The 26,880-nt window shown below is 50.8% G+C and overlaps 11 protein-coding genes across 11 annotated transcripts; 6 read left to right on the top strand and 5 right to left on the bottom strand.

The window, feature by feature from the left end:
- Nucleotides 1-26: 26 nt before the first annotated feature.
- BGZ61DRAFT_363115 (uncharacterized protein) lies at nucleotides 27-2,362 on the bottom strand (the record flags this gene model as incomplete). Its single annotated transcript, XM_046241408.1, has 3 exons — nucleotides 27-1,661; nucleotides 1,713-2,259; nucleotides 2,316-2,362. The coding sequence occupies 3 exons, from the start codon at nucleotides 2,360-2,362 to the stop codon at nucleotides 27-29; spliced, it is 2,229 nt and encodes a 742-aa protein (XP_046099030.1).
- A 309-nt stretch (nucleotides 2,363-2,671) lies between these two features.
- BGZ61DRAFT_521626 (major facilitator superfamily domain-containing protein) lies at nucleotides 2,672-4,241 on the top strand. The gene is made up of 2 exons (XM_046252501.1): nucleotides 2,672-3,150; nucleotides 3,203-4,241. The coding sequence occupies exons 1-2, from the start codon at nucleotides 2,815-2,817 to the stop codon at nucleotides 4,160-4,162; spliced, it is 1,296 nt and encodes a 431-aa protein (XP_046099029.1). The 5' UTR covers nucleotides 2,672-2,814; the 3' UTR covers nucleotides 4,163-4,241.
- Nucleotides 4,242-4,342: 101 nt separating this feature from the next.
- Nucleotides 4,343-5,880, bottom strand: BGZ61DRAFT_459733 (uncharacterized protein). Its single transcript, XM_046246949.1, has one exon. The coding sequence runs from the start codon at nucleotides 5,814-5,816 to the stop codon at nucleotides 4,440-4,442; it is 1,377 nt and encodes a 458-aa protein (XP_046099028.1). The 5' UTR covers nucleotides 5,817-5,880; the 3' UTR covers nucleotides 4,343-4,439.
- Nucleotides 5,881-6,374: 494 nt separating this feature from the next.
- Nucleotides 6,375-8,124, bottom strand: BGZ61DRAFT_483009 (uncharacterized protein; the record flags this gene model as incomplete). The annotated part of the gene is made up of 4 exons (XM_046249443.1): nucleotides 6,375-6,581; nucleotides 6,641-6,772; nucleotides 6,858-7,576; nucleotides 7,659-8,124. 4 exons carry the CDS (start codon nucleotides 8,122-8,124, stop codon nucleotides 6,375-6,377), a joined length of 1,524 nt encoding a protein of 507 aa, XP_046099027.1.
- Nucleotides 8,125-9,023: 899 nt separating this feature from the next.
- BGZ61DRAFT_483008 (uncharacterized protein) lies at nucleotides 9,024-12,689 on the top strand (the record flags this gene model as incomplete). The annotated part of the gene is made up of 4 exons (XM_046249442.1): nucleotides 9,024-9,056; nucleotides 9,243-10,350; nucleotides 10,421-12,632; nucleotides 12,686-12,689. 4 exons carry the CDS (start codon nucleotides 9,024-9,026, stop codon nucleotides 12,687-12,689), a joined length of 3,357 nt encoding a protein of 1,118 aa, XP_046099026.1.
- A 2,028-nt stretch (nucleotides 12,690-14,717) lies between these two features.
- Nucleotides 14,718-16,311, top strand: BGZ61DRAFT_399013 (uncharacterized protein). Its single transcript, XM_046243007.1, has 4 exons — nucleotides 14,718-15,112; nucleotides 15,169-15,453; nucleotides 15,510-15,836; nucleotides 15,894-16,311. Exons 1-4 carry the CDS (start codon nucleotides 15,029-15,031, stop codon nucleotides 16,194-16,196), a joined length of 999 nt encoding a protein of 332 aa, XP_046099025.1. The 5' UTR covers nucleotides 14,718-15,028; the 3' UTR covers nucleotides 16,197-16,311.
- Nucleotides 16,312-17,772: 1,461 nt separating this feature from the next.
- BGZ61DRAFT_428835 (asparagine synthetase) lies at nucleotides 17,773-20,428 on the top strand. Its single transcript, XM_046243763.1, has 3 exons — nucleotides 17,773-18,665; nucleotides 18,717-18,972; nucleotides 19,031-20,428. Exons 1-3 carry the CDS (start codon nucleotides 17,856-17,858, stop codon nucleotides 20,188-20,190), a joined length of 2,226 nt encoding a protein of 741 aa, XP_046099024.1. The 5' UTR covers nucleotides 17,773-17,855; the 3' UTR covers nucleotides 20,191-20,428.
- A 128-nt stretch (nucleotides 20,429-20,556) lies between these two features.
- BGZ61DRAFT_428831 (fungal-specific transcription factor domain-containing protein) lies at nucleotides 20,557-23,129 on the top strand. The gene is made up of 6 exons (XM_046243762.1): nucleotides 20,557-20,748; nucleotides 20,808-20,856; nucleotides 20,909-21,537; nucleotides 21,585-21,763; nucleotides 21,813-22,011; nucleotides 22,058-23,129. Exons 1-6 carry the CDS (start codon nucleotides 20,647-20,649, stop codon nucleotides 22,985-22,987), a joined length of 2,088 nt encoding a protein of 695 aa, XP_046099023.1. The 5' UTR covers nucleotides 20,557-20,646; the 3' UTR covers nucleotides 22,988-23,129.
- Nucleotides 23,064-24,482, bottom strand: BGZ61DRAFT_497780 (uncharacterized protein; the record flags this gene model as incomplete). Its single annotated transcript, XM_046251202.1, has 1 exon — nucleotides 23,064-24,482. The coding sequence occupies one exon, from the start codon at nucleotides 24,480-24,482 to the stop codon at nucleotides 23,064-23,066; it is 1,419 nt and encodes a 472-aa protein (XP_046099022.1).
- A 133-nt stretch (nucleotides 24,483-24,615) lies between these two features.
- On the top strand, nucleotides 24,616-25,981 carry BGZ61DRAFT_592073 (class II aldolase/adducin N-terminal). Its single transcript, XM_046256709.1, has 2 exons — nucleotides 24,616-25,182; nucleotides 25,261-25,981. The coding sequence occupies exons 1-2, from the start codon at nucleotides 24,960-24,962 to the stop codon at nucleotides 25,902-25,904; spliced, it is 867 nt and encodes a 288-aa protein (XP_046099021.1). The 5' UTR covers nucleotides 24,616-24,959; the 3' UTR covers nucleotides 25,905-25,981.
- Nucleotides 25,982-26,316: 335 nt separating this feature from the next.
- Nucleotides 26,317-26,874, bottom strand: BGZ61DRAFT_296943 (uncharacterized protein; the record flags this gene model as incomplete). Its single annotated transcript, XM_046238640.1, has 2 exons — nucleotides 26,317-26,542; nucleotides 26,600-26,874. Coding segments are annotated over 2 exons (501 nt in total), but the record flags the coding sequence as incomplete, so codon positions are not given.
- Between the last annotated feature and the right edge of the window lie 6 nt (nucleotides 26,875-26,880).

Raw genomic sequence — 26,880 nt, 5'->3', positions numbered from 1 at the left:
CAGCATCCGTCATCTGATATCGAGTGTTAGCGATGCATGACGTAGCTTGGCCGGGCATAATTTACCATAAAGTCCCAGCCTTCTATCAGCTCGGGCGGTGTGTTGAGAGGCATCCCACTGTGCCCATTCCCAGCACCCTCGACCTGGCTCTGGGCCGCTTGCGGTTCGAGTATCGTCAGGGATTTCTCTCCAGCATCTTCAATAGACTTGACTAAGAGTTTTGGAATCTCGCTTTTTCCGAGGGCCCGTACCAGTCCCTCTATATGTATAGCAATCATACAGGAAGCCATATAGCCCTTGACGTTAGTTTCACCGGCTTCGATACACCTCAAACACCAGTCCTTTGCTTCCTCTACGACAGGAAGTAGAGTTGGCCGTAAACGAATAGCACTAAGGCTTTCCTCTTCCTGCAGTTGGGTCCTAACTTCTGCCGCAATCAGTAAACTCGCCTGCATGGCAACTGTGCGAAAGAAAGTAGAGCCGCAGGAAGTTAGCCGTGCAAAATCATCCTCTTCCGCAGAGGAATTATCGTTGAGAGATGAGCGTGGATATGCAGCGCACCAGATATTCAACGAAGCGTCGATGACTACTTTTCTGGAATATGCGTAGGTCGTCTCATCCAATCCTGGCCCGAAAAAGGGAATGTGAATGGATGAAAGATACCGACGCATGATGAAATCCACAACCCGCATTGCAAATTGCGAAGGTGAGTTTCCAGTCGTTGATCCGCATTCCTTGAGGGCCCGGCATATAGCTTTATACGAGCTTCGGAACTCTGCATCGAGTGCAAGCGTTTCCTCGTACGTGCCGTTTGACTCGAGGTCGTTCAAGAACTTCGTAATCGTGAGACGGACGGGAACAGTTTTGCGGAGAGCTCTTGCGACGGAAGACTGAGTAAAGGTGTCGTCCGGCTTTGGTATAGGATTCTCATGAAGGAGTTGCTCGTCGTCGAAATTTTCAGGGGGCTCAGTATTAAAGTCGCTGAGGCTGATGAGTGGAGGCCCCCCTGAACTCATGCTCGACTGTAGAACGATCTCGAGAATCGTGTTCCACAGCCTTCGGCGCATCTCGATGGTAAATATCGTCCGGTTTGAAATACGCGCAGGGTCTCTATGTAACCCCATGTACATGGCTGTTCGGAACAGTGCACCAGCTGAAACCCACACAAAGTCTCGTCCAGCACGGGTAGTTTCTCGGGCAAAGATGAGGAGTATCTGGATTTGAAGATATGGCATGCTCAGCATCGCCTTGAATTCCGGTGCCGAAACCCAAGTTTGAGCTTCATACACCCATTGGAGCGCGGAGTTGCGCAAGGAGAAGTTGTGGTCGTACGTAGGAGCTCCGATGGCGAATACTAGCTTTAGTAGAACCAAGAATTCTGTATCCGGCTCTGCGTCTGACGTCCAGAGTGCCTCGTAGTCTCTCATAAAGGATGGGATATGTAAAACTCGATAGACGGTTTCCATTGTCCGAAGGTAGCACTGGACAAGTCTGTCGGCGACATCCTTGGAGGGCAAGTCGCGGGTTGGTGGTGAGGGCCATGGAGGAGCTCGTGCTGCCTTGATTTCTCTTGCTAGGGCTTTGCATTTCTTTATGCCGGCGAATGCCCGCGATGTGTCTTCTCGTATAAGCGGCTCAATCATCTGGAACATATCCATGAACTGATGGTTGTTATAAAGCTGGGCAATCACACTGAGAAGAGAGATGCTTACTAGTAGTGCAACGCCGTTTATCCAGTGGCTCTGTCCAAACATGCGTGTTTTATGCATGATGCCGCGGCTGAACACGTTCGCCTGGCCGAACAGGGTGTTTCGGTGGATATGGAATGTTCCGGCTATTCGTGAGGTTTGTGTTTCGACGCTCGTAGTAGAAGATGGAGTGAGAGAGGGAGTCTGAGCAGAATGTATTTTCGTCTTGGGCAACTCGTCTTCGAGCTGCCGAATTCGATTTCTGAGGTACTCGACATCGTGGCTGAGAGTGGGACCTGCTGGCGAAGAGGTGTTCGTCGAACTTGGCCCCGATGAAACGAGAGGATGGCTTGAGACTGTGGATCCTGTACCTGCGGTGGATGTTGTGTTAGGTACTATGTGGTGAGGCTGCCGGGGAAGTTGCGCCGGCGTGTTTGCTGGTCTGATTTGGCGCGGGGGTTGAGATGGATGAGTTTCGTATACGCATTGTTCATTCTTGGACCGCATGCAGTTGTTGCAGGGGGCTTCTCGATTACATCGGATCTTGCGCCTTCTGCAGAGAGAGCAAGAACTGAATCCCAGGTTTGTCAGCGCAAGCAGGGAGTTCAAGAGCGGAGCGCAACCTACACAGCCGGGCGTCTCCGCCGCCGTTCGGGGACTTCGGGGTCGGCCATGGTATCTCCTTCTGGACCGTTGAGTGGAATCAGTCGGATTGTGCAAATGGCTGAGTATCTCCGACGGTCCTCGCTGTTGAGTGGCCTGGGGAAGAAGAACAGGACGCTGAGGAGCCTACGAAGATTAATGCTGCGGAACCCGAGTCGGTAACTGCGCTTTTGGTCCGTCCCGCCCGTCATTTGCCGAACATCTTCGGAATCTGATTGGTGTGTTTATATCCGAGTCGGGAACATGGACAAGTCCGACAGATTTTATTCCCGACACAAGGAGATGAAGGAAAGAATTCGGACGTGATTTCGTTTACAATGGATATAAAATACGAAATTCACCATGCTTATATATTGCACTCCCTCATGTTGAGGTGCACTCACTACAGCACAATACCAACAGTCGAAAAAGCTGCCCACCGATCTTTGCCTCGAACAAACCACCACGCATCGCCTCGCACAACATGGCCATGTTAACCAAAGACCATCAAGAGTTATCCGGAGGCGACGACCCGAGAACAATCGCTTCCGTGGAACTCGGCGAAAAAAAATCTCCCGACTTTGGAGAACCACCCGACGGTGGCTTGCAGGCATGGACTGTTGCCGCCGGAGCCGCCTTCATCTCCTTTTCCGCAATGGGCTTCGCAAACTCGTTTGGCATCTTTCAGCAATACTACATGACGCATCAGTTGCAAGGCGAATCGGCCGATAAAGTTGCTTGGATAGGGTCACTGGCTGCTTTTCTCCAGTTTGCAGCAGGCGCAGTCGGAGGGCCACTGTTTGATCGTTATGGTGAATGGGTATGTCCTTTTGTTTTACTGATGCTGTTAGACTCTGCTAATACATAAATAGGTCATTCGACCGGCTGCGGTGCTATACATCTTCTCCATCATGATGATTAGCATATGCCGCGAGTATTGGCACTTCATGCTCGCCCAAGGCGTTCTCATGGGCACTGCCATGGGCCTCTTGACATTCCCATCAATAGCAGCAGTGTCGCAATACTTTGAGAAGAAACGTGCCGCTGCATTGGGCGTAGCGATATCTGGCTCATCCATCGGCGGCGTCGTCATTCCCATTACATTGTCAAAGTTGCTCACCACTTCATCGCTGGGCTTCGGATGGACTGTGCGAGTCGTTGGCTTCATCATGTTGCCTCTCCTCGCCTTCTCGTGTGTGACGGTGAAGGCTCGTCTGCCACCGAGACCGACGACATTCTTCACTGTCGAGGCTTTCAAACAGGTCAACTTCGTCCTTCTCATTATTTCCTTGTTCTTTTTATTCCTTGGCATGTTCACACCGCTGTTCTTCATGCCGACTTACGCCGTTTACCGAGGCATGGACGAAACACTCGCCTCATATTTGCTTGCCATCATCAACGGCGCGTCTACATTTGGTCGCATCATCCCGGGAGTGCTGGCAGACAAGTACGGGCCCTTCAACATCCTGTCAATCGCAGGCCTAACCAACGGCATCGTCATCTTGTGTATGAACAAAGCGGAGACTACCGCAGCATTGGTGGTATACTCGGTCGTCTTTGGCTTTACTTCAGGCATGATCATCTCCGGAGGTGCCGCAGCGTTCGCCACATGCCCAAAAGACCCTCGGGATCTTGGGTCTTACATGGGAATGGGAATGGCAGTGGGCTCGATTGCAGCGCTCATAGGTCCCCCGATTACCGGGGCGCTCCTTGATACTTATGGAGGGTTCCTTCAAATATCCATCCTTAGCGGCGTCATGTGCCTGGTTGGCGGTTTTGTTGCGCTTTCGAGCAAGGTCGCAAGCCCTCAAGGCATTATGGGGAGAGTCTAGTGGCCTGGTGATGCTTCTTGTGCTTGAAGATATTTTTTCCAAAATCCCCGCTCCTGGCAGCTATAAGAGGCTAAATACATATAGAATACCTTACATGCATCCTTTACGAACTTCCCTTTTACATTAGGCTTTCTCTTCCAATTGAAAATAATTAATTATCGTATTCTCTCATGTATTACTGTAGAACTAGAGCCGAGATATGGTACATGTCTTCAACCTAACCCTTTTCCATTTATTTTCTCATCCTATAACCCTCTGAACACCATGCTGTATCAAATCAATTATCATCACTATCATCACTACAACTGTAATCATCATCATCAACCTCATAAGCTCTTCGCCACAGAACTTTACCAACTGTCGGATCCATTATCACGGCATAGTGGGTCTCTTCATTGCTGATGTCTTCGTCATCCAGAAACAACTTCACATCATCCAGAGTGACTGCTTCCTCCTGTTGTCCGTAGAGTTGTTGGCAAGCTTTAACTTGCCTTGCCCACATCTCGTCAAGAGTGCACTTTCTTTCAAGGGAGAGGTTGAGAATGTCGGACATTCCAATCCCACTTTCTGAGTTTGTAGATGGAACACTAGACCCAAAACCAGTACCATCATCGGATGCAATGTCGATTACAATATCGGCTGCAACAGCAGGTGTGGTATCAGGTGCAGCATCAGGTGCAACATCGGGTACAGTCTCATCAAGCGACGGTTGTGGCTGTTCTGAATCAATCTCGGCGTCTGCATCGTGGTTGTACGCAGTCAAGAACGTGTCTGACACTCGAACCGAGGCGTGGTGGTGATCCTTCTGGACGATAAAGATCTTATCCGATGTGCAGAAGATGAGATATGCAGCTGTTGATGGTGAAGTGGAGAGATTCGACAAGATGGCTTGCATGTAATCGTCATGGACCTCTTCAATATCTTTCTCACTCCTTGTAATTCCTTTACCTGATTTTGACTCTCCACCGTTCTTTGCCGAGGGAGGCTCCAGAAGAAAGCCTCGGAGAACACTGGAGATAGAACGTCGGAAGCCAAGGACGACCAAGGCTTGCTGCCAGCGAAACGATGCCCTCTGACGCCACGAATTCCGAGCATGAGTTGGCCGGAAGTTTAAGCTCATACTCAATCCCTTCCTCACGCCTGTCAAAACTCCAACGTAGCCGAGATAAGTCACTGTGGTAGCAATGACGGGCCCTCCGTGAGAGCGAACAAAGTCGAGCTCCACGATAATCTCCCGCAGTTGGTCCATTCCCCAGTCTAGCGTGCGGAAGTGAAGCATGCGGGTTGGCAGGTTTGGCGCAGAGTTGCCAGGATCTAGAGTGCGGGCGCCTCCACTCGTGCATCCGAGCAGGAGGTCTAGAATGACGTTGAAGGCGACGAGAATATGCATTGGAATTCCGCTCGCTTTGGAGATGCCGACCAACTCGGCTGACTCCTCAGCCATGAACAATCGACGCAAGGCCAGTCGAGATATGACGCCCAGGCATTTTCCACGCCGCGGCCCGGCAAGCTGGCAGAGAAGGTCATAGAACAGACCGGGCAAATCACAGCTGTCTACCTGTTCTCGGAAGTGAGGGATGATGTGAGCGTAGCGGGCTTCGGGCGGCTGCGAGAGGTCGATGACGAATTTTGGGATCTGTAATTCTCCCTGCATTTTTGGCGACCGGAAACTTGAAATGAATGGTGATTTTTCTTTGATCGATGATGCTCAACTTGATATGAAAAGTGAGGGTTTTGTTACTTGTGAGACAGTCAGCTTGCTGCCTGTTGGAGTTCAACAACACGCAGATGACTAATCGCGTAGGACTCAATACAATATGCATATATAAGAACCCCTGTAGACTGTAGCAGCCAGTGAGATGATTGAATTGCCCTTTGGTCGTACCTCTATCAGGCACCAGTGCAGCTGCGCCATAAAGCTCGTTTACCAAAGTTCCACATTCCCAAGTTAGCGTTCAAAGCAGGGTATAAGGAAACAGAATGTAGCTGCGGATACGAAGGCGGCGAACAACCCCTTTAAAATATTAATTACTAAGTTAGAACGATTTCAGTGTATCAACCTATAAATAAATAACGCGCGCTTAGGTGAGACGGGTCGCTTGTTTCTGATTGTAAGTTCTGAACAAGACAACACAATTCAATGACAAGGCGCTGCCCCAATTCACGCCAATTCACCTGCTCGCCGTACCGCAAGGGTGACAGTTGATAGCCCTCAAACCTCCTTGAGCCCAGCCTCTTTTCGTGCATTCGCTGCCGCCTCGTGGTTCCGTATGGCCTGCACTCGCCCATACGCACCCACCACGGCCATGACAACGACAGTTAGCGGGATTGATATCGCCCAATAGAGCCAGAAGTGATTCGTCATAACATCGTTCATCGAAAGAGCATTCCAGTCCAAGATGGGCATGGCAAAAAAGGCCTGCAACTTGGTAATTAGCAGGGCAAATGAAAACACATTTGCAGTAGTGCCAGACTTACCGCAATAAATGTTCCAGGCAAGAATAATGTCGTAAGCATGGCAATAATCTTCATAGCGGAACTATCGCGCTTGCTTGCCTCGGCCAGCTCTTTCGAATCTCTGGCCATCCCGATGTTGATCAGGTTGAATAGCTATGAAAACAATTACTTAGTAACCGATGTACTTCACCCGGATCTTTCACGGCTTGATGTGAGAATTTAGGTTCTTGACACTCACCATGGTTTGCTGAGCCTGCATCCTCGGCTCGATGGCCCCAAATATGACCATGTGCCTCAAATTGCTCTCGAGCATCTCGACCCGGTGACGCAAGCAAGCGCTATTCATCACATCACCAGCGCCCCCTTTGGCCCTCAGTCGGCGCCGGGTCGCTGGTACCACGTATGTCTCCAGCGCATCCATCTCCTTGCGCGTGAACTCGACCATGCTAAGGCTGCATTGCACGGCCGCGTTCATGAAGGCAAAGCGGCACGCCATCCAGCCTAGGATGCGCGCGAGCTGGTGGTTGTCCTGACATTCCGCCATCTCGCGCGACATTTTGGCCCAGTAAGGCGGTTCGCGCTGCATTTCAGCGGCCGCCTCGTCGTGCCAGGAGTCCAGCAGGGCACCAGGCGCTGGGGCGAGGGTAGGCCCAGCATTGGCGAGGGAGTCTTGGATTTCCCAGTCGCCGGATCGGGTTTTGTACTCGGAAGCGGTGAGCAGGCGGTTGACGTGGTAGAGTTCGCGCATTAGATCTGTGGCTGTGAGCTCGATGAGGACGGTTGGGACTAGTAGTGGGTGGGCGAATTGGGCAAATTGGGAGCGGATTTGGGTGCATAGGGCCTCGAGTGAGATTCGGGGGCCTAGCAGAGCGTAGCCACTGGTGATGTTGGTGAATGAGTCGTACTTGAGGACTGTGGAGATGGCGCCGTTGTTGTTGGATCGGTGGAAGATGAAGACTAATGGACGAGGGAAATTTTAGCAGGACAGGTTCTATATAGTAAGAATTTACGCTCGTCGGACGTGTCTTGTGTGTCTTACTCGGGTGGCCCGGTGTTCCCAGGTATTTCCCACAAGCACCGGACTTGGGCATGTTGAGGTAGGAAACCGTAGCAGGCAGGCCAAGAGCCTCCTGGATGGCTCCAAAGGTGGCCTTGTCAAATGGCCATTTTATTGACGTCTCCTGCTCCCTGCATAGAAGTCGTAGCCCGGCTGCCGGCTTAACACCGTTGTACGTGGCTGGGCTTGGCGCCTTGAGCCAGCTAGTGATTTCGTCTTTGGTGAATGTACCATGCGCATAAGAAGTGGAGGGTAAGTGGTTTCCATCATAGACCCAACACTCAACCTTGTGTATATTTGTAGGCACTGACTTCTCGTTTGGTATTGCAAGTGAGGCCCTGCGCGGAGGCAGGCGGCTGGGAACGAGCTGCGGCTGGTGGAAGATTTGGTGAACTTGTTGCTCTGTCCGAGCAGATGGGTTCAGATCGCGCTCCGGCGTTAGATCCATTGGTAGCGGTCGGTCTCTGTTGATGGCAACAGAATCGTCTATCTGGGGTCCTTGTTTCGTCTGGACACTGTGGGAGGATGGGATGAATGAAAACACAGCAGGAAAGAAAGGAACTGCCGGTCGTTTTGTGTAACATAACTTAGGTCTACTTCTGCCTGCAGTCCTATATGTGCACCATTTCCTGACCTTGCTTGGTTCGTCCAAGCCCAGCCTCGGACGCGACGTGGTTTCCCTCTATTGGAGCTTCGACGCGCCGCATTTTTTCAGCTCTCAAGCCACAATTTCTGTCCTAATCCAAGCAGCATTACATTCTGTCCCGAGAGCCTTTTTCGGCGTCTAGCCTATCCGGGCATTCGTGTCTCAACCACCTCCTAACAATACCTTTCCCCCGTCTCTGGAGCTTCCAGCCCGCTGCTGCTGTGGCCAAACTTGGTCAAACCAATGGGCCTCACCCTCTCTCTCGGTCTCCGTCCATCATGTCAGTGATGCCAGCCTGTTGAGCCTCATAGAAGCCCACTTACTCCATTCTAAAATATCTTATAATTTTCAGTAGATCTGGACTAGTGATGCTGTTCTGGTGGTTGGACTTGGAGCTGGTGATTACCTCCCTAGAGTGAGGTAACAAGAATCAGGCTTCAGGTGGCTTGGCATAGGAGATCTGATTGGGTATGCTGACAGAAGCAATCAGCGGTGCCAAGGCGAGGAAAATAAATCTGGGCTGGTAAGGGTAAATAATACCCATAGTTGACTAAGTTAAGTTGATGGCTGAGAAGCAAAGATTTAGGCTTATGTGTGGAATTCTTAGAATATACCTGTAGTGAGCAACCGATTTGCTTTTGCGAAGCCCATCAGCCCAACTTGTATGGCTCTGGCAATCACCCCGCACACGTGATTCAATCATGGCCAATCAAGCGTGCATTCTCATTTGTCCCGTGAGCATTCTGCCTGACAGGACCGAAATCAGACGCTCCTTCGCGAGGCTGTGGAATCTTACGGAAACACACCACCGACAAGAATCGACCGATCCTGCGAAACGTGTCACGCCGCATTCCAGATTGCCACAAGCCCATCGACTGCACAATAGCGAATGCCCTACAGTCCGCATACATCGATGACAGCCAGAGATCTCCACTGCAGAGATGAGCGCCCCGGATGCTGGGAAAAGACGTCAGAGGAGTGCTTTTAGCGAGAACTCATTGCCCGTCATCTCGAAACGACCGAGAACGAACTATGAAGAAGATGACAACGACTGGGAAGACAGACAAACCTGTACTTCGGGACCGTTATCATACGGCGACTACAATGTCGGCTGGATCTGCGCGCTCCCCATCGAGATGGCTGCCGCGAAAGCCATGTTGAATAGCATACACGGAGGCCTGCCTGGAGATTCCAATGACAGCAATACTTATACTTTGGGGAGCATCGGCATGCACAATATTGTTATTGCGTGTCTTCCATCAGGCCATTACGGTACGAATAATGCAGCAACCGTGGCGAACAACATGCGCCGAAGCTTCCCTTCTATACAAATCCGCCTGATGGTTGGCATCGGTGGCGGAGCTCCCAGTAAGGTCGATATCCGGCTTGGAGATGTTGTCGTCGGCGATAAAGTGGTACAACACGATTTCGGGAAGACACTTCACGACGGCAGTTTCGAGCGAACAGACATCTTGACCAGACCCCCGCAAGAAATCATGACGGCAGTTTCGAAGTTGCGATCAGACCACGAGTCGTCGCGCAGCCAAATTCGCTCCATTCTCTCTGAGATGCTAGAACGTCACCCGTCAATGACGAAATATGCATATCCTGGACTACTGCACGACAAGCTATTTGAGAATACATACGACCATGACCAGACACTGTCCAGCTGCGATCAATGCGACCCATCCAGATTGATGGAAAGATCTGGCCGAGACAGCACTGATCCCAGGATTCACTACGGCGTTATCGCGTCCGGGAACCAGGTCATCAAGCACGCTAAGACCAGGGATAAGCTAGCTCAAGAACTGGATGTGTTATGCTTCGAGATGGAGGCGGCGGGGCTGATGGGCAGCTTTCCTTGCCTGGTCATCCGTGGAATCTGCGACTATTCTGATTCTCACAAGAACAAACAATGGCAAGAATATGCTGCTGCTGCCGCTGCCGCATATGCGAAAGAGCTCCTTTCTGTCATTCTTCCAAATGCAGCTCCCAAAACAGTAACGGTTGGAACGAGCCTTGTTACAGGTCAGTTGTGTACCCTTGCCCGCACGGTCAATCCCCTCTAATGCCGTTACAGAACAATTTTCGTTATTAGATCGTCGGGAGGATCTGCTGGATTCCCTGAGATTTGATCAAATTGATGCCCGCCACGCCAACATCAAAGCCGCCTACGCCAAAACATGCAGATGGTTCCTCAAGAACCCTGATTATGTTGACTGGCTAGACCCGGCCAAACTCAGTCAACATCATGGCTTTTTGTGGATAAACGGGAAGCCTGGAGCAGGGAAGTCAACTTTGATGAAGTTTGTCTACACGCACGCAAAGAAGAAAGCTGCTGGCAACGCAGCCACCCTTGCATTCTTTTTCAATGCGAGAGGAGATGACCTAGAAAAGTCGATAGTAGGAATGCACCGATCGCTTCTTCTCCAACTACTGGAGAAGTTGCCCGACCTTCAGGAAGTGCTTGACGATTCCGACTACTCGCCTGGAAATCGGAGCGGCCATCGTACGTGGGAAGTTGAAGAGCTGCAAGGACTTTTCTCCCAGGCAGTCGAGAAGCTCGGACAACGACGCGTGACTTGCTTCATTGATGCTCTAGACGAGTGCGACGAGAGCCAAGTAGTAGCCATGGTTGGGTTTTTCGAAGATCTTGCAGAGCACGCTGTTCAGAACCAATCAAAGCTCTACATCTGTTTCTCCAGTCGTCATTATCCATATGTCGACATACGAACGGGCCGCAGACTGACATTGGAGGATCAGACGGGCCATGTCCAAGATCTGGACCGTTATGTACAGAGCAACCTGAGAGCAGGAGTGGGCAAACAGGATGACGAAGTCAGAGCTGGAGTATTGCAGAAGGCGGCTGGCGTCTTCATGTGGGTTGTCTTGGTCGTCGACATTCTCAACAAGGAGTTCCGACGCGGCCGCATCTTTGCCGTCAGAAAAAGGCTTCAAGAAATACCGGCCAAATTAAGTGAGCTCTTCAAGGACATGTTGCAGAGGGATCAAGTCAACCTGGACGATTTCCTACTTTGCATTCAGTGGATACTTTATGCGAAACGTCCTTTGAAGCGCGAGGAATATTACTTCGCAATGGTATCTGGACTTGACCCAGAGCCAGAGAACTTGGTTGAATGGAATCCCGAGCATATAACCATGGACCAGTTGCAGCGATTTGTTTTAAGTTCTTCCAAGGGACTGGCCGAGGCTACCAAGTCCAACACAGTTCAGTTCATCCACGAATCAGTTCGAGATTTCCTGATCAAAGACGATGGTCTTCGGGATTTGTGGCCTGAACTCGGGCAAAACTTCCAGGGTTTGAGCCATGATCGTCTGAAGCAGTGTTGCCAAACCTATACAAGAGTCGATTTATCCGACCACCACTCTTTCGATCAGGCACTTCCGAAGGCAACTTCTGACGAAGCGAAAGCTTTGCGAGAATTGATTTCAGCAAAGTTCCCGTTTCTTGAGTATGCGACTCGTCATGTGCTCCATCATGCTGATACTGCTGCCAATGGATTGGCACAAGACAAGTTCGTCAAGGAGTTCCAGCTCTCAGCCTGGATCAGTCTCGATAACTTGTTTGAAAAGCACGAAATCCGTCGCCATACACAGAATGCAGGTCTTCTGTACGTTCTTGCGGAGAAAGGCCTGGCAAGGCTTATCAAGACAACAATCTTCTATGATCAGAGGATTCACATACAAGGAGAGCGATATCGATATCCTCTGTTCGCTGCCTTGGCGAATAGTCATCGAGATACAGTAAGAGTGCTCTTGCAACAGAAGACGAGCAACCTTTCACAAGATGACGACATTGCTGAGCAGCTGGAGTATGGCATAGATTTCACGGCTGGCAAGCATGAGACGCCGCTTATGTGGGCGGCTAAGATGGGACATGTGGGCCTCACTAAGTTTTTGATTCCGTCCGGGGAACTTGACCTCAACTCCCAGGACTACAAAGGTCGGACCGCGCTATCATGGGCGGCCGGAAACGGGCATGAGGCTATTGTGAAACTGTTGCTGGCGACTGGAGAAGTGGATCCCAGTTTGTCAGATAACAGAAACCGGACAGCATTATCATGGGCGGTTGGGAATGGACATGAGTCCATTGTAACGCTGTTGTTTACAATTGAGGGCGTTGATATACACTCAAAAGATAGGAGTGACCGGACGATGCTATCATGGGCGGCCGGGAACGGGCATGAGGCTATGGTGAAACTACTGCTGGCGACTGGGGAAGCGGATCCTAGTCTGCCGGATGTCGGTGGTCGGACGGCATTATTTTGGGCGGCTAGGAATGGACATGAGTCCGTTGTAGCGTCGCTGCTTACAATTGAGGGCGTTTATATACACTCAAAAGATAGGAGTGACCGGACGATGCTATCATGGGCGGCCGGGAATGGGCATGAGGCCGTTACAAAGCTGCTGCTAGCAACTGACGGGATTGATATTAACTCAAAGGATTCGAATAGCTGGACGCCACTGTTTGAGGCAGCCCGGAATGGACATGAGGCCGTTACCAAGCTGCTGCTAGCAACTGATGGAATTGATGTTAACTCAAAGGATTCGAATGGCCGGACGCCACTATATTGGGCAGCCCGGAATGGACATGAGGCCGTTATAAAGCTGCTGCTAGTAACTGACGGGATTGATGTCAACTCAAAGGATTCAAGTGGCCGGACGCTACTGTTTGAGGCAGCCTGGAATGGACATGAGGCCGTTACAAAGCTGCTGCTAGCAACTGACGGGATTGATGTCAACTCAAAGGATTCGAATGGCCGGACGCCACTATATTGGGCAGCCCGGAATGGACATGAGGCCGTTACCAAGCTGCTGCTAGCAACTGATGGGATTGATGTCGACTCAAAGGATTCAAGTGGCCGGACGCCACTGTTTGAGGCAGCCTGGAATGGACATGAGGCCGTTACAAAGCTGCTGCTAGCAACTAACGGGATTGATGTCAACTCAAAGGATTCAAATAGCTGGACACCACTATTTGAGGCAGCCCGGAATGGACACGAGGCCGTTATAAAGCTGCTGCTAGCAACTAACGGGATTGATGTCAACTCAAAGGATTCAAATGGCCGGACGCTACTATATTGGGCAGCCCGGAATGGACATGAGGCTGTTATAAAGCTGCTACTAGCAACTAACGGGATTGATGTCAACTCAAAGGATTCGAATGGCCGGATGCCACTATATTGGGCAGCCCGGAATGGACATGAGGCCGTTACAAAGCTGCTGCTGGCAACTGACGGGATTGATGTCAACTCAAAAGATGACTGGCGTGAGACACCATTACTTCTGGCTGCCCGGAATGGTCGCGAGGCTGTTGTAAAGCTGCTACTGGCAACAGAGGGCATTGATGTTGACTCGGAAAATTGGGCGGGTAAGACACCACTGGACGTGGCAGGCCTCAAGGGACACGAGGCCATTGTAAGGTTGCTATTAGTAACCCGCGGCGATAGTGCTTAGCCAAGGGTGTAGTGGTAGTACGAGTAAACTACCACCTTGATTTCGGAGATACCATCATCTTACCGGGAAATACCGTTGATGTAAAGGAGAACCTGCCTACTGCCTCGATGGACCTCAGGTAGACTTTGGACATATAGAGTGTCAATACTCTGACTGGAGAGCTGTAGACAGAATGGTCTTTTGTTGTACTGACCTTAGTCACATATATGGATGACGTGGAGACCTCAAATGCGGCCCACCTGATGGTATCTTTCAACGCCTAGACGTAGACCAGAAGGCTTGGGACTTTTGGAATCTGGATCATCCCGTTAGGAGGCCGGCAGGCGGCCCCACAATTCCGGGAGCCTCCGGTAACGCCATGTGACGACCTCCAATAACCTCTATCGTATCGTAGATGTTCATTAAAGATTGACCTTTAGACGTTTATTAGACAGAAACCAAGAGCTTTTATCCACACGATATCACTCCTGAGTGCAGGAAGCTTCTGTTCCAAAACACGTTTTCTATCTTATGTAGAAGTTCAGTTGGGATCGGGTGATTGAACCCGGGTGGGAAATCTGATGGTCGTGGAGTCCAAATTATAGGATAACACAGAAGGCCGCTTTTTTTGTGGTATCTAGACTTGCATACGACATAAACAAAGGTCCGCATTTCTGTAGCTCCAGAGCGCGTCGGGTCCGGCATTCGGGATTTGAAGAGCTCCAGAGTCCGCTTTAATCGTTAGGGATGAAAGTCCGCTCCGCAGCCTCTAATCTGGCTTTGCAATCAAGACTGGTTGGTGGTGCTTTGGCAGTAGCTAACTGGCCAGTATATATGCTAGAACCAAACCAGAACCCGAACCCGAGACCGAACCCGAGGCCTACACCGTAATCTATAATTAGACGATTTGCGGTGCTAGCCTCACTCTCATTCGATGTCTCTGGTGTAGTGGAGTTCTTCGTCTCGGGTTCGTTGTTGATCTCATCCCAGTTTAGTCATCGATCCCATTGTTCGTGATACGCTATAGCACTCGAACGATTGAGTTGGGTGCACCCTGCCATCATGGCGAGACGTCACACTCCACACCGTTCTCCGCTCCGCATTCTCTGTCCTACCCAGCTTACTTCTGTCAACTACGCCCCTTCCATTCCTCTATTACCTTCATATAAAGAGGTCGGTTGAACAGAGTTGGAAATTTTGAATTCAAAATCCAACAACCCCAATTCACTTCGACTCTCAAGCATCAATCATGAAGGTTGCAATCGTCGGGGCCACAGGCGAGACAGGGTCTTCCATTGTCAACGGGCTGCTCGAGTCCACGGAGCCAAAATATGTGCGATGCCCCATTCTTCTAAAATTCCTACATGTCCCTAACTATTACCTCGACAGGAGATAACAGCCTTGACTCGGCCGGCGTCTTTGCAGAAGCCTGAAGTCCTTGAACTGGGGACTCGAGGCGTCAGCGTAATTGCGGCAGACCTTGCTGGACCAGAGGAGGACCTCGTGAAGCTGTTGACGGGGATCGACACAGTTATTGCGGCGGTCGATGCATCTGGCTTTATGGATCAGATTCCCCTCGCAAACGCGGCTAAGTCTGCAGGTGTCAAGCGGTTCATTCCATGTTTCTTCGCAACAGTCGCACCTTCTGGGGGAATCCTGAAGCTGCGCGATACCGTAAGGCTCAGCCTTTGTCAAGTATTACCTGAACATTATGCTAACTTCCCCAATAGAAGGAAGAAGTTCTGAATCATGTCAAGAAACTCCACCTCCCCTACACCGTCATTGATATTGGCTGGTGGTTCCAGCTGACGCTTCCACGTCTCCCATCGGGACGTATCGACTACGCCCTCATTATGCCAGGAAATACCATTGCTGGAGACGGGGATGTGCGCACTGCCTTGACTGATATCAGAGACGTCGGGCGATATGTGGCGCATATAATCTCCGACCCAAGGACTGTGAACAAAATGGTCTTTTCGTACACTGAGCTTCTGTCCCAAAATGAAGTCTTCCAACTCCTGGAGAAGCTCAGTGGAGAGTCGATTGATCGGACCTACGTGAGAATCCTCACCTCACACCTCTCGAGTTGAGCTAAGGCTAACGAACTGTCATAGATTTCTAAAGATGCCATTGAAAATGGCATTGCCGAAGCTGGAACTGCATCATTCTCTGACCCAAGCTCTTACGCGCGTATATCGCAGTTGCAATATTTGAATTCGCGGTACATTCGTGGTGATAACACTCCGGAGTATGCCCGTTTCCTGGGGTATCTAGATGCGAAGGAGTTGTACCCTGAGCTTGCAGGAACCACGCTAGAGGCATATTGTCAAGAGGTTCTTAACGGGACCGCACGGGGTGTTTATGAGAGGCGCAGGGCTGCGGCTGCAGCGGCCGCGCAGAAAAAGGATGCAGCTTAAATATTTGAATATATTGCGGGTCGAGGCTCTGTCACTAATTGATACTAAGTACCCTGATCCTCGATTGATATAGTTGACACCTTAAGAGAATTCCGAAAGCGATACATCCCGAGGGAAGATTGTGTATAAAATAATTATGTTGACACGAAGATCATTCGTTTTAGGATTGTAATTCTCCCTGGATGGTAGCTGGGGCAAGACGAAAACCCACGCGATTAGCCTCACATTTCTCCTGACAGGATGCGTGAGTAACCCCAAGAGGCTGGCCTTCATGGTATCGAAAATTTCGCCTTTGATAGCTCCAGCCTCCTCCGAAATCCGTTACCGTCTTTTTGACACCAAGGCCCACGGGGGAGATCTCAACACAATCCACGGCGAGTGTTCTCTACGACGAGGCATCACAAGATTTGGCAGAAGCTGTTGTATCGCTTCCACACAAAAGGATGTGGTTGCTTTGTTGCACTAATTAGCCGGACGAAACTCAAGCGATCCATGAGTCTGTACCGGTGTTTACTTCTGTATCCTCTCTGCTTCAACCGTTAATATCCACTCAGTCCTTCAACAGCCCGCACCAGCTCTCCTCGCCCCTTGGCTTAGCGGCTGGTTATATTGTAATTGGGAGACTCAACCTCGGATCATTCCATGATACTTTCAAGTCTCATCATGAAAGCCAAGACCACCCCAACCGGTGAGGCCTTGGGCCTCCTTTGGGGCCTGGATTCCCATGGTTTGGCCAGGTCACTTATATCTTCAATTTTCTCTTAGGGCCGTCTGGAAAGGATATTTGCATCTCTGAGATCTACCGAATCACCGCAGAGATTGGGAAGCAAACAAATATCAACCGTGATGGTCCTTCCTAGATTCAAGAAGGATAAGGGCTACGATGGTTTGATTCGACTATCTTGAACTTTAAGAATATTCATCAAAGATACCAAGCTACCCCCTGGTGACCTTTCCAGCATAAGCCTCGAGAGCACTGCCTGAGTGGCCGGCGCAGGACATTACTGCGAATTCTATTCCTAATACTTTTTCAAACCGTTTGGACGAGAGGATTAATCCTTTGTGGGGGACATCAAGGTTGGGTTTATCAAGAAGAGCTGCGTTGTCAAAATCGGTATAAACCATGTTACGGCACAACCCTAGCTCGACAAACAAAAATAGTTTTGGTGTGCTGAAATTTCGTGTAGGCTGACTAGGTAGTTAACTAGCATAAATTCCACAAAATTCTGGGTAGCATGAAACTCGTAGATTGCAGTAATTACACATCCAAGTCAGAATGCACATGCCCGGTGAGTTGACTAGAGATGGCCCATGGCGCTAGCTTTAACATGTTGTGTCAGTCAATTAGCCAAATGGGAAAGAGCAGCCAGTGGTAATTTGAATTGAATATCTGAAGCCATACTAAATGACAGAACCTAACCCAAGGAAGTAATAGATATGTTGGGTGTGTCGGGGATATAGTGGTGCTTACGTGGCACCATACAGATTTGTACCCCGCCAGATTAGTAATGCCTGCCTGCTACTATTCTTATTGCTCATTGGAAGCTCAGTGGTCGAAGTAGTCGAGTGTCTGGCCATTCTTCTCTTCCTTCATTCCCCGCTCTCAGTTGTGTCCAATCTTACATGTTACTCTTTCGTTAGGCCCACCAGACTATCACTATGTGCGGCATTATTGCGAGTTGTATCTGCCGTCAAGCTCTGGATACGACGAACATACACGGCAATGCTATCGGCCACACAAACAATATTGTCAGAGGCACCAATAGCAACCCAACCAAGAGCCAAGCGGAGGAGGCTATCGATGATACCGCGGGCGAGGCCTTAGCCAAGCAACTCCAAGCTGGCATTGACACCATCAAATATCGCGGGCCAGATGGGTCTGGTGTTTGGGTGAGCTCTGACGCCAGTGTAGGTCTCGCACACTGCCGACTCTCCATCATCGATCCAACTCCCAACGGCGCCCAGCCCCTGCACAGCGATGACGGTCTGACCCATGCTGTAGTCAACGGGGAGATATATGATCACGATCGCTTGCGCGAGGCCTGTGCGATTGAGCATGGGTATACATTCACCGGTCACAGTGATAGTGAGTTGGTTGTCGCCTTGTATAAGATCTACGGCGCGCCGGGCCTTTTTGAACACTTTCGTGGGGAGTTTGCCTTCGTGCTGTTTGATGAGAGAAAAAATAGCAAAAGACTCATCGCCGGCCGCGACCGATTTGGCATCAAGCCTCTGGTATGGACCACTCTCGGCGATCGAGTCCTCTTTGCGGCAGAAGCCAAGGCATTCCTTTCTTTAGGCTGGAAACCCGAGTGGGATGTCCGTAGCATCACCGACGCTGGTTGGATGATTGACGACAGGACCCTCTTTAGAGGCGTGAGAAAGGTGATGCCGGGGCACTGGATTGAGATCACCGATGAGCGCGGTTTGGAGGTCCACAAGTATTGGGATGCCGAGTATCCCGCCAAGGTACACCATGTTCCCATCTTGATTGTGAAATCCTATGCTTATATGACGCAGATGAAGCCAGATCCTCGAACGATTGATGAAATGGTTCTTGGAGTACGTGAAAGACTTGTCGAGGCTGTTCGAATCCGGCTACAAGCCGATGTTCCGGTAGGGGTCTACCTTTCCGGCGGTATCGACTCATCAGCCGTAGCAGGCATAGTGACAGAGCTGGCGAGTAAGGAGCATGTTAAAATCGGCAGCAAGCAAGATACAGAAGTTGTCTGCTTTACTATTCGGTTTCCACACGAATCAGGCTATGATGAGTCTGGTAATCCCCATCCGCTCGCCGTAGGGGCTGTATAGGATAAGCTAACAAGTCTTTCCAGGCATTGCTGATCGTACGGCTGAATGGCTAGGTATCAAAATCATCAAGAAGGACATCGACGAGGAGACTCTTGCGAACAGTTTCGCTGATATGGCATATCACTCTGAGCACCACCATTTTGACCTCAATTCGGTTGCCAAATTCGCTCTGTCAGCTTTACCCCGTGAGCATGGCATCAAAGTCGTTTTAACCGGCGAGGGGTCCGATGAACACTTCTTGGGATACACGTACCTCCCCGCCGAGTTCTTACGTGAACCTGACTTGAGCTCGCCCGATTCAATCTTGACCAAAGATAATGCCTTGCGTGAGAAATTGCAGAAATCTGCCGCTGCAGAGATTAATGCTATTGTGGGCTCTCAAGGCTGGGCAGAGGATGAGCACCTACTCGGTCCTGATGCTACGGTTCCGACGGATGTTAATAGGAACGCGGTGCCCAATGCTCTCTTAGCCATGCGGCCTCCGGATGCCATTTTCCTGCAACAGATACGAGACCAGTATCAGGCCAAGTGGGATATGCGTGACACCTTCTTGGCCAGCTATTCGACCGAAGTGCGGGCAAAGATACGAGAAAAGTGGCATCCCGCGCATACTGCCATGTATATGTGGAATAAGAGCGCGTTGATCAACGTCATCTTATCCTGCCTGGGCGACCGTGCCGAGATGGCACACGGTATTGAAGGGCGCACACCATTCCTAGACCATCACCTAGCCGAATATGTCAACTCACTGCCGCCAAGCACTAAGCTCAAGTACACACCACCCGAAGAGGGCGATCAGGACAAGGTTGAAAACTTTTGGTGGAACTCTGCCGGTTCAGCCCTACGGTCTCTCACGGAGAAGTGGATCTTACGAGAGGCTGTTCGCCCCTACATCACTGACGAGCTCTATGCTCGCAAAAAGGTCCCTTTTCTCGCCCCTGCGCGCTGGCCTAGAGATGGCCCGCTGCACAACATGTTTAGGAAGCTCCTGTCTCCCGAGGCGGTGGACAACCTTGGCTTCGTTGATGGTCGTGTTATTGAGGAGGCGTTGAACGGGGCCTTTGGTGACGATGGCGATCCGGCGCTGTTTCGCCTTCTATGTTACGCGGGTAGCTGGGTGGTATTGGCAAACAGATTCAGTATTAAGAAGACATCCATTGAGGAATCTGGCTGGTTGAACTAGGCTTGGTACTGGAGATGCTGGGAGTAGGCTAGACGGGTTTCTGATGGCCATCTAGTGTAGTGGTGACTTGAAGCAAGTATCTGTCGGAATTCCGCTATGGCAAAAGGGAATGATCACTCCTCTTGCCGGTAGCGTGATTGTAGCCCATATCTCCGTCTGACAGTATCGAGAGCAGAAATGGACGACGAGTCAGGTGGAGAAATGGCGAGATGATGCTAGTTAAAGGGGGTGTCATTAGAGATTAGAGCCATTAAACAGCTTACTCGCGCGATACCGGCTGCTGAGGACCCACCGCCGTAGTAATCGGAACGATGAAAAGGTGAATGCTACGCTGCGTTGCCCCGCTGTTGTCGATTGCGTGCATTCCTTCATCTCCATCAATGATCTGCAGTCATATCTGATTCGGCAGCACTGGCAGGAAGCATCATCTCCATCTCTCTCCATTTCCTCTCCAAAATGTTGCCTCGTCGGAGAAACAGCTCGCACTCTGTCAAAAGGCCCCGTCTGGGTGAGCGGACCATGCTTGCCTGCATTGGCTGCAAGCAGAAGAAGCTCAAAGTAAGACGCCTGGAACTGAAGATACGCCTCGTCTGATGGCCATACTAACATGCATCCAGTGCGATGGCCAAAGCCCACGATGCCAAAACTGTTCGAGGAGCGGTCGGGGTATGTTTTAGTGCGCAGATAATGGGAATAGTAGTGCTCATTGCTCTCGCAGAATGTCTCGTTGAAGATCCTGCCACTGGATTATACCGGCCCCGAGATTACATGCAATCTCTCGAGGCCCGCGTGGCATATTTAGAAGGTCTTCTTCAAAAGACCCGACCCGACGTCGCCTTGGATCACCTTGTCGAATCTGAACAGAGCCCACGGGGAGATATCCAGCAGGCATCCGCATCTGGACTGCACAATGCACCCCAAGATGATGCCCAAGGTGGCCCCTCCATCGAAGTTGAGGATCCTGCCGACCAGTTATCCGCAGATGTCGCCTTGTTATGTCTGAGTGCAGCTGGCAAAGAACCTCACTACTTCGGCCCTTCTTCCGCCGTGTCATTCTCGCGAATCGTCAGTGCCGCCATGAAATTGCCCAGAAAGGTCGGAGGCTCTCAGAATAGCGTGCTCATGGCGGAGAATGCAGCGTTCAGTTCTGCGCGGCTTTTCCCCATCAGCTTTCCTTCGCCTGCTCTCGGATCGACCCTGTCGCAGGCCTACTTCAACAATCTCCATCCTCAATATCCGTTCCTGCACCGGCCGACGTTCGAATTCTGGGAGGATTCTTGCATGAAGGCGGATGCGTCTGGCAATCTCTATATCGCGGGTGACGTTGCCTTGTTTTTCGTTTGGATGGTAAGTCTCCCGACAATAAATATGTGCGTGCAACTGACAATTTCTAGGTGTATGCAATCGCCTCTCTTGCACTCGGGCCTGCCCACTATGACACAGCAGAATCCTACTACTACATGGCCCTTGAGCACCAACCAGCAGTCCTGGAGCTCGACAGCATCGAGTCAATACAAAGTCTCCTCTCCTGCGCCGTGTACTCCATTAGGTCTCCGACTGGAGGCAGTCTCTGGTATGTCCACACAAGACCTGATATATCCCGTCTCTAATATCATCCCTAGGAGAATTTCTGGTGTCGCAATCAGGTATTGCGTTGAGCTGGGCTACCATAGAAGCGTCAACAGGTATCGCAAGCAGACAAATCCCCTCGTGGCGGAAATGTCAAAACGATGTTTCTGGGTGGCCTACGACATTGATCGCGTTGCTTCATTTATCCTGGGTCGCCCTGTCGGCATCCCGGATGATTGTATCGATGCCGAGGTACGTTTCTATACGCAATGCCGAACATGGCTGATCGCAGTTATAGATGCCCTTGGACATAGACGACGAAAACATCAACACGCTCGGATTACTCCAGGACCCACGCTCCTCAAATAGCGAACCACCAACCCACATGACTGGAGCGATTCATATCATCAAGCTCCGCCGCTTGTGGTCCAAGATCGGCAACACCATCTATCCAACCATCACCAACTCATGTCAAGACGTTGCACAAAAGCCACTCATCGACAAACTTGCGCAAGAGCTGGAAGAATGGCATGCCAACATCCCTGTGCCGCCAGATATTTCTGGCACGGATCCCCTTTCCGTCTTTGCATCTCGGGAATGGTTTAGGCTCGCTTATGATCATTCCATCTTGATTCTGTACCGGTATTGGATTACTCACGTTCCACCGGCCGGCGAAGAACATGATGTCGAAGAAGCTCTGCAGATTTGCTTTCAGAGAGCTCGGGACTTGTGCCTGCTTTACCGGAGGCTCTTCCAGAGTCAATCAATCCAGTTCACTTGGGGTTCTCTACATATCCTGTTTTTGGGCGGGCTGACTTATCTCTATTGCATCTGGAAGTCTGCAAGCCTGCGACAATCGGCCAGGAAAATGGAGGTTATCAATACCTGCATGGCATGCAACACCGCTCTAGTCATTATTGCCGAGCGATGGAGCAATGCCGGAGCCTATCGGGACATATTCGAGCTGCTCTCCGAGAGGACCATCGGTTTGATCTGTGGAGACGAAGGAAAGGCTCCGGAAAGGACTCACACCAGCATTCCGACGTTGAACCAAGTCATGACCAACTCTGAGCCTGCGCCTTTAGAGGATTGGATTGTGGGTCTGGGTGACAGTGGTTTCCCCATGGATTCCGAATGGTTGGTTCAAGAACTACTGCAAGGCATGAGGAATACCCAGCCTGGTGAGCCAGGGTTTGATATGGAACAATCATCTTCAATGAACATTTGATGATCCATTTCATCCCACGGTTCGTCACGTTAGGTTAACAAACATGTATCATATTAGTAATCTTGAAAATGAGGCTTCACAATCGAACTTCCCAGCCAGACTCCTTCGCACATTGCTCCAAGCTCTCCATTTGCGCCCTGAGATACAACTCATCCGCGTCGAGTAAGGAGCTTCCAAGTGCCCGCTCAAACCCTTCCTCGTCCGACATAGCAATCTGCTTCTGAACGCCCTCTGCCTTTGAGCCGGGATGAAGGTTCGACTGAAAGATTCCTGCTGCAGAAAATGGAAGAAAATCCTCGTACGTGATCGGCTCCGGCTGCAAGTAACCCTCGGAGACCAGTGATTCTAAGGATGCGTCGAGTGGTAAGACATCTGGTCTAGGCTTTGCGGTGAGTTGGTAGGTGCAATAAACCAGGTCCTGCTTTCGAAGTTCCGCCCAGTCATCTGGGTATGCTTGGAAGACATCAGCCAGTATTCCATCCATTGTGGCAGCGTTGCTTGTCTGAGAAACGGCGCGGTATTTGTCCATGGCAGCCACCAACAGTTGGTCGTACAGCTTTCGCCCTTTAGCGGTAACAGCAGCTCCACGCTCCTCAATCTCGCCGAATCGGGCCCTGTGTGTGCCCTCTACGAGGAGACCCTCGGAGTTCCGGAACTTGATTCGTTCCTCAAGTGCCAGGAAGCTAGTTTGACGCAAAAGAATCGGGCAATTTCTTGCGGGAGGGCCTTCAATCCGATCTTTCACTTTCAACCCTTCCGCACTCATCTGCTTCTGACTAGCCGTGATATCTAGCGTCCTCGGGGTGAGATGGTTGATGTGTGAACTCTTGAATGATGCAATATCTGCAAGAATGGGATGTTCCGAAACCAGTTTTCGGTACTCGGATTCGGAGGCCGATGCTACTGGTCTCCAGCTAAATGTCTTCATAGCTTCGGCGACGAATGTCTCAGCTTGTTGACGATTCAGACGGTTGCCGTCTTGTTCCGCAGTATCGAGAAGTTCAAGAAGTTCAGGGCTGAAGATCTCCCGCCGATCGAGGAGACGCATTGCCAGGTTGCGTGTTTCCTCGTCTCGAAGCAACTCGGGCCTGAGTAGTGTGGTGAAGACCCGGAATGGGTTCTTAGCCAACGCAGCGCCTTCGACTGGCCGAAAGCAAGTGGCATGCATTGGCAACCCGGCCACAGAAAGGTCATAATAACCCACGGGCTTCAATCCAATGATGGCAAAGAGACGGCGGACAGTTCTGAGCTCGTATGGCGTTCCCAACCGGATCGCCCCGTGTCGCTCAAGATCAAGACGCTCCGATGCCGCATAGCTCGCACTTTCTGCTGGACTCTGGGATTGAGATCGACTTTCTAGGGCGTCTTCGTTGATTGTGCGAACGATACGGACCAGATCCCCGTACAGAGGAACCTCGTTCCGATACATGGCTGACATGGCAACTGTGAAGTCATTGCGAATATCATTGGGATCGACGTATGGCCCGGTCGACATCTGGCTGGCTGTTACACCGGGACCAGAGGTGAGGCTAGCAAAAGACATTTTGACAAAGAGAGATGTTGTAAGTGTTGAACAATGAGCAGTTGAGATGAGGATGGTCAATTGGTCGTGAGGGTTCTAACTGAATGATTCTCAACCGGTGATGCTGGTCACTTGCAACGGGATTTTATTCTATTAACATCACTTGACGGCATCTCAGACACTATTACACCGTCTCATACTCATCGTAACGCGTGTTTACAATGCTCCAGTCGCGGGACCAGCCGAAGCATCACCAAATAAATACACGGTCGGGGTGCGTCAAGAACAGGCCCAAAGTTGACCAATACCGGGGGTTGCCGAGTTGCCACAAGTGTTACCCTATATACCCGGCCATGATAAACCCCGCTGACGTTTGGAGAGGCAGAGGATTGAATATCAGTATCAAGATTGTTCAAGGATAAGGAATCACAAGATATCCCCGCAAGCAAAATGCCCTCCACCGTTGCAGAAACTGAGCCCGTGTCCACGGCCACGAGCAGCTTGAACACCGCACGCACAGCGGATGGAGGCGTGGTAAGGCTGCACAGAATCCCCGAGTTCCCTACGAAAGAGGGGAAGAGACAATGGCAGCTGCAGCAGATGGCTGGGGCATTCCGTGTCTTTGCAAAGCTCGGATTTGCCGATGGAGGGAGCGGACATATTAGCTTGAGAGGTGAGTCTCAATGGAGGTGTGGAACAGACGTGCTAGGATTCGCTGGCACAGCAAAAGAAGTGCTAACTAGGACTACAGACCCTGTCCGGCCAGACACGTTCTGGATCAACCCGTACGGCATACACTTTGGACTATTGACTGTTTCCGACATGGTGCATATCGACGAGGATGGAAACCGCATTGGCGGCGGCGACAAGCCCGTCAACACAGCCGGCTTCATCATCCACGCAGCCCTCCACAAGCGGAGACCAGATATCAACGCCGCGTGCCATCTGCACAGCCCGTATGGCCGAGCGTGGTCGACATTCGGAAAGCCCATCGACATGCTCAACCAGGACAGCTGCATGTTCTATGACGACCTCGCCGTGTACGCAAACTTTGGCGGTGTTGTCTTCGCCAAAGAGGAGGGCGGCCGCATTGCCGATGCTCTTGGCCCATCCAAGAAAAATGTCATTCTCCAAAACCACGGCATACTAACGGCTGGAGGAACCATTGGAGAGGCTGCTGCCTTCTTCATTGCTCTGGAGCGAGCGTGTCAAACACAGTTGATGGTGGAGGCTGCTATCGCTCCCAACGGTTCTAGTTTGAAGAAGACACTGGTGAGCGACGAGGAGGCGAAGTATACCAAGCAAGGGACTGGCACTCCGGAAGTCATGTATATGCAATTTGAGCCGGAGTACCAGCATATTCTGAAGGTATCTGGAGGCGACTTTCTTCTGTAATTAGTTTGCCTGTACTTCGGAGTGAGTGCCGACTAGTGGGACTGTCGTGTCGAATTATCTCATGAGATCAATCATTTCATACCAGGTTTTGAAGCCATACCTCTGAAATTTCCAAGAGCTGCAAGAATTATCTAAGAATGACACATTAGGTCAAGACCGTTGTGTTGTGTTTTTAATTGTGTGACTTCAATTATTCCTTCCAAGATCGAGGATTAACTCTCAAAAGTCCAGAGTAAAACCACGTACCCATCGTGTATATATCGTACACCGGCAAATTAATGGCCCGTTGGATGGCATCTCCATATGGCGGCATATTGGTGCACTCTAATACTACTACACCTACTTCCGGATTCTTGGACACAAGAGCTCTAGCTTGATCCAAAAGCTCGTGTTCAAGAATCTTGGCGTCGTACTCTTCGCCCCTGGCACAGATACCCCTAAGATGGCCATCGTCGGGGAGGCCCCATACTCTTACTCCCTCTGGGTCGATACCAAGTTCGAGCAAGTGGGCGTTGCCTAGTCTCCCACTGTCGTAGGTCAATACCCCGATCGCCTTGTCTGCAGGGAGGATGGCCCTAAGGCTAGGAATCTGGATGAGCGCAGAAGTCGCTATGGGTATGGGCAGACGCGCTGCGAGTCTATGTACGTCTCAGTGATTTTATTGGACAACATTAGGCAGTTGAGAATGAAAATACCTCTTCTGGGCCATTGCCAGAAATCCACAGCTGGTGATGATACCAATTGCACCCCTCTCTGCCAACTTCAGGCCAGCAGCGACGAAACGGTCAATAAATGCATCGTCATATGCAGCGTCAGTGACTATCTGAGACTCAGTGGTGCCGGTGACCTTTTCCCGGATAAGCGGAAACGGCCATGTCTTCTCATTGAATGGATCACCGGGTGGTCTGAAGATGTCGACTTCCACCGCCAGGAATCCCAGTGGAGGCGGGGGTGTTGTCTGGTCAGCCATGGCGGA

This window comes from Ilyonectria robusta (genome assembly GCF_021365365.1).
Source record: "Ilyonectria robusta strain PMI_751 chromosome Unknown BGZ61scaffold_23, whole genome shotgun sequence".
Lineage (NCBI taxonomy): Eukaryota > Fungi > Ascomycota > Sordariomycetes > Hypocreales > Nectriaceae > Ilyonectria > Ilyonectria robusta.
Note: the sequence above shows the minus strand (reverse complement) of the source record. Positions and strands in the feature narration are given on the sequence as shown.

Excerpts from the sequence above, each read along its gene's own strand:
- BGZ61DRAFT_521626 (XM_046252501.1), top strand. The coding sequence starts at position 2,815 with ATGGCCATGTTAACCAAAGACCATCAAGAGTTATCCGGAGGCGACGAC. Across the intron at positions 3,151-3,202 it reads TTGATCGTTATGGTGAATGG|GTCATTCGACCGGCTGCGGT; the intron begins GTATGTCCTTTT and ends ATACATAAATAG.
- BGZ61DRAFT_459733 (XM_046246949.1), bottom strand. The coding sequence starts at position 5,816 with ATGCAGGGAGAATTACAGATCCCAAAATTCGTCATCGACCTCTCGCAG.
- BGZ61DRAFT_399013 (XM_046243007.1), top strand. The coding sequence starts at position 15,029 with ATGAAGGTTGCAATCGTCGGGGCCACAGGCGAGACAGGGTCTTCCATT. Across the intron at positions 15,454-15,509 it reads TCCTGAAGCTGCGCGATACC|AAGGAAGAAGTTCTGAATCA; the intron begins GTAAGGCTCAGC and ends CTTCCCCAATAG. Across the intron at positions 15,837-15,893 it reads AGTCGATTGATCGGACCTAC|ATTTCTAAAGATGCCATTGA; the intron begins GTGAGAATCCTC and ends GAACTGTCATAG.
- BGZ61DRAFT_428835 (XM_046243763.1), top strand. The coding sequence starts at position 17,856 with ATGTGCGGCATTATTGCGAGTTGTATCTGCCGTCAAGCTCTGGATACG. Across the intron at positions 18,666-18,716 it reads ATGCCGAGTATCCCGCCAAG|ATGAAGCCAGATCCTCGAAC; the intron begins GTACACCATGTT and ends TATATGACGCAG. Across the intron at positions 18,973-19,030 it reads ATCAGGCTATGATGAGTCTG|GCATTGCTGATCGTACGGCT; the intron begins GTAATCCCCATC and ends AAGTCTTTCCAG.
- BGZ61DRAFT_428831 (XM_046243762.1), top strand. The coding sequence starts at position 20,647 with ATGTTGCCTCGTCGGAGAAACAGCTCGCACTCTGTCAAAAGGCCCCGT. Across the intron at positions 20,749-20,807 it reads GCAAGCAGAAGAAGCTCAAA|TGCGATGGCCAAAGCCCACG; the intron begins GTAAGACGCCTG and ends ACATGCATCCAG. Across the intron at positions 22,012-22,057 it reads ATGATTGTATCGATGCCGAG|ATGCCCTTGGACATAGACGA; the intron begins GTACGTTTCTAT and ends TCGCAGTTATAG.
- BGZ61DRAFT_592073 (XM_046256709.1), top strand. The coding sequence starts at position 24,960 with ATGCCCTCCACCGTTGCAGAAACTGAGCCCGTGTCCACGGCCACGAGC. Across the intron at positions 25,183-25,260 it reads CGGACATATTAGCTTGAGAG|ACCCTGTCCGGCCAGACACG; the intron begins GTGAGTCTCAAT and ends CTAGGACTACAG.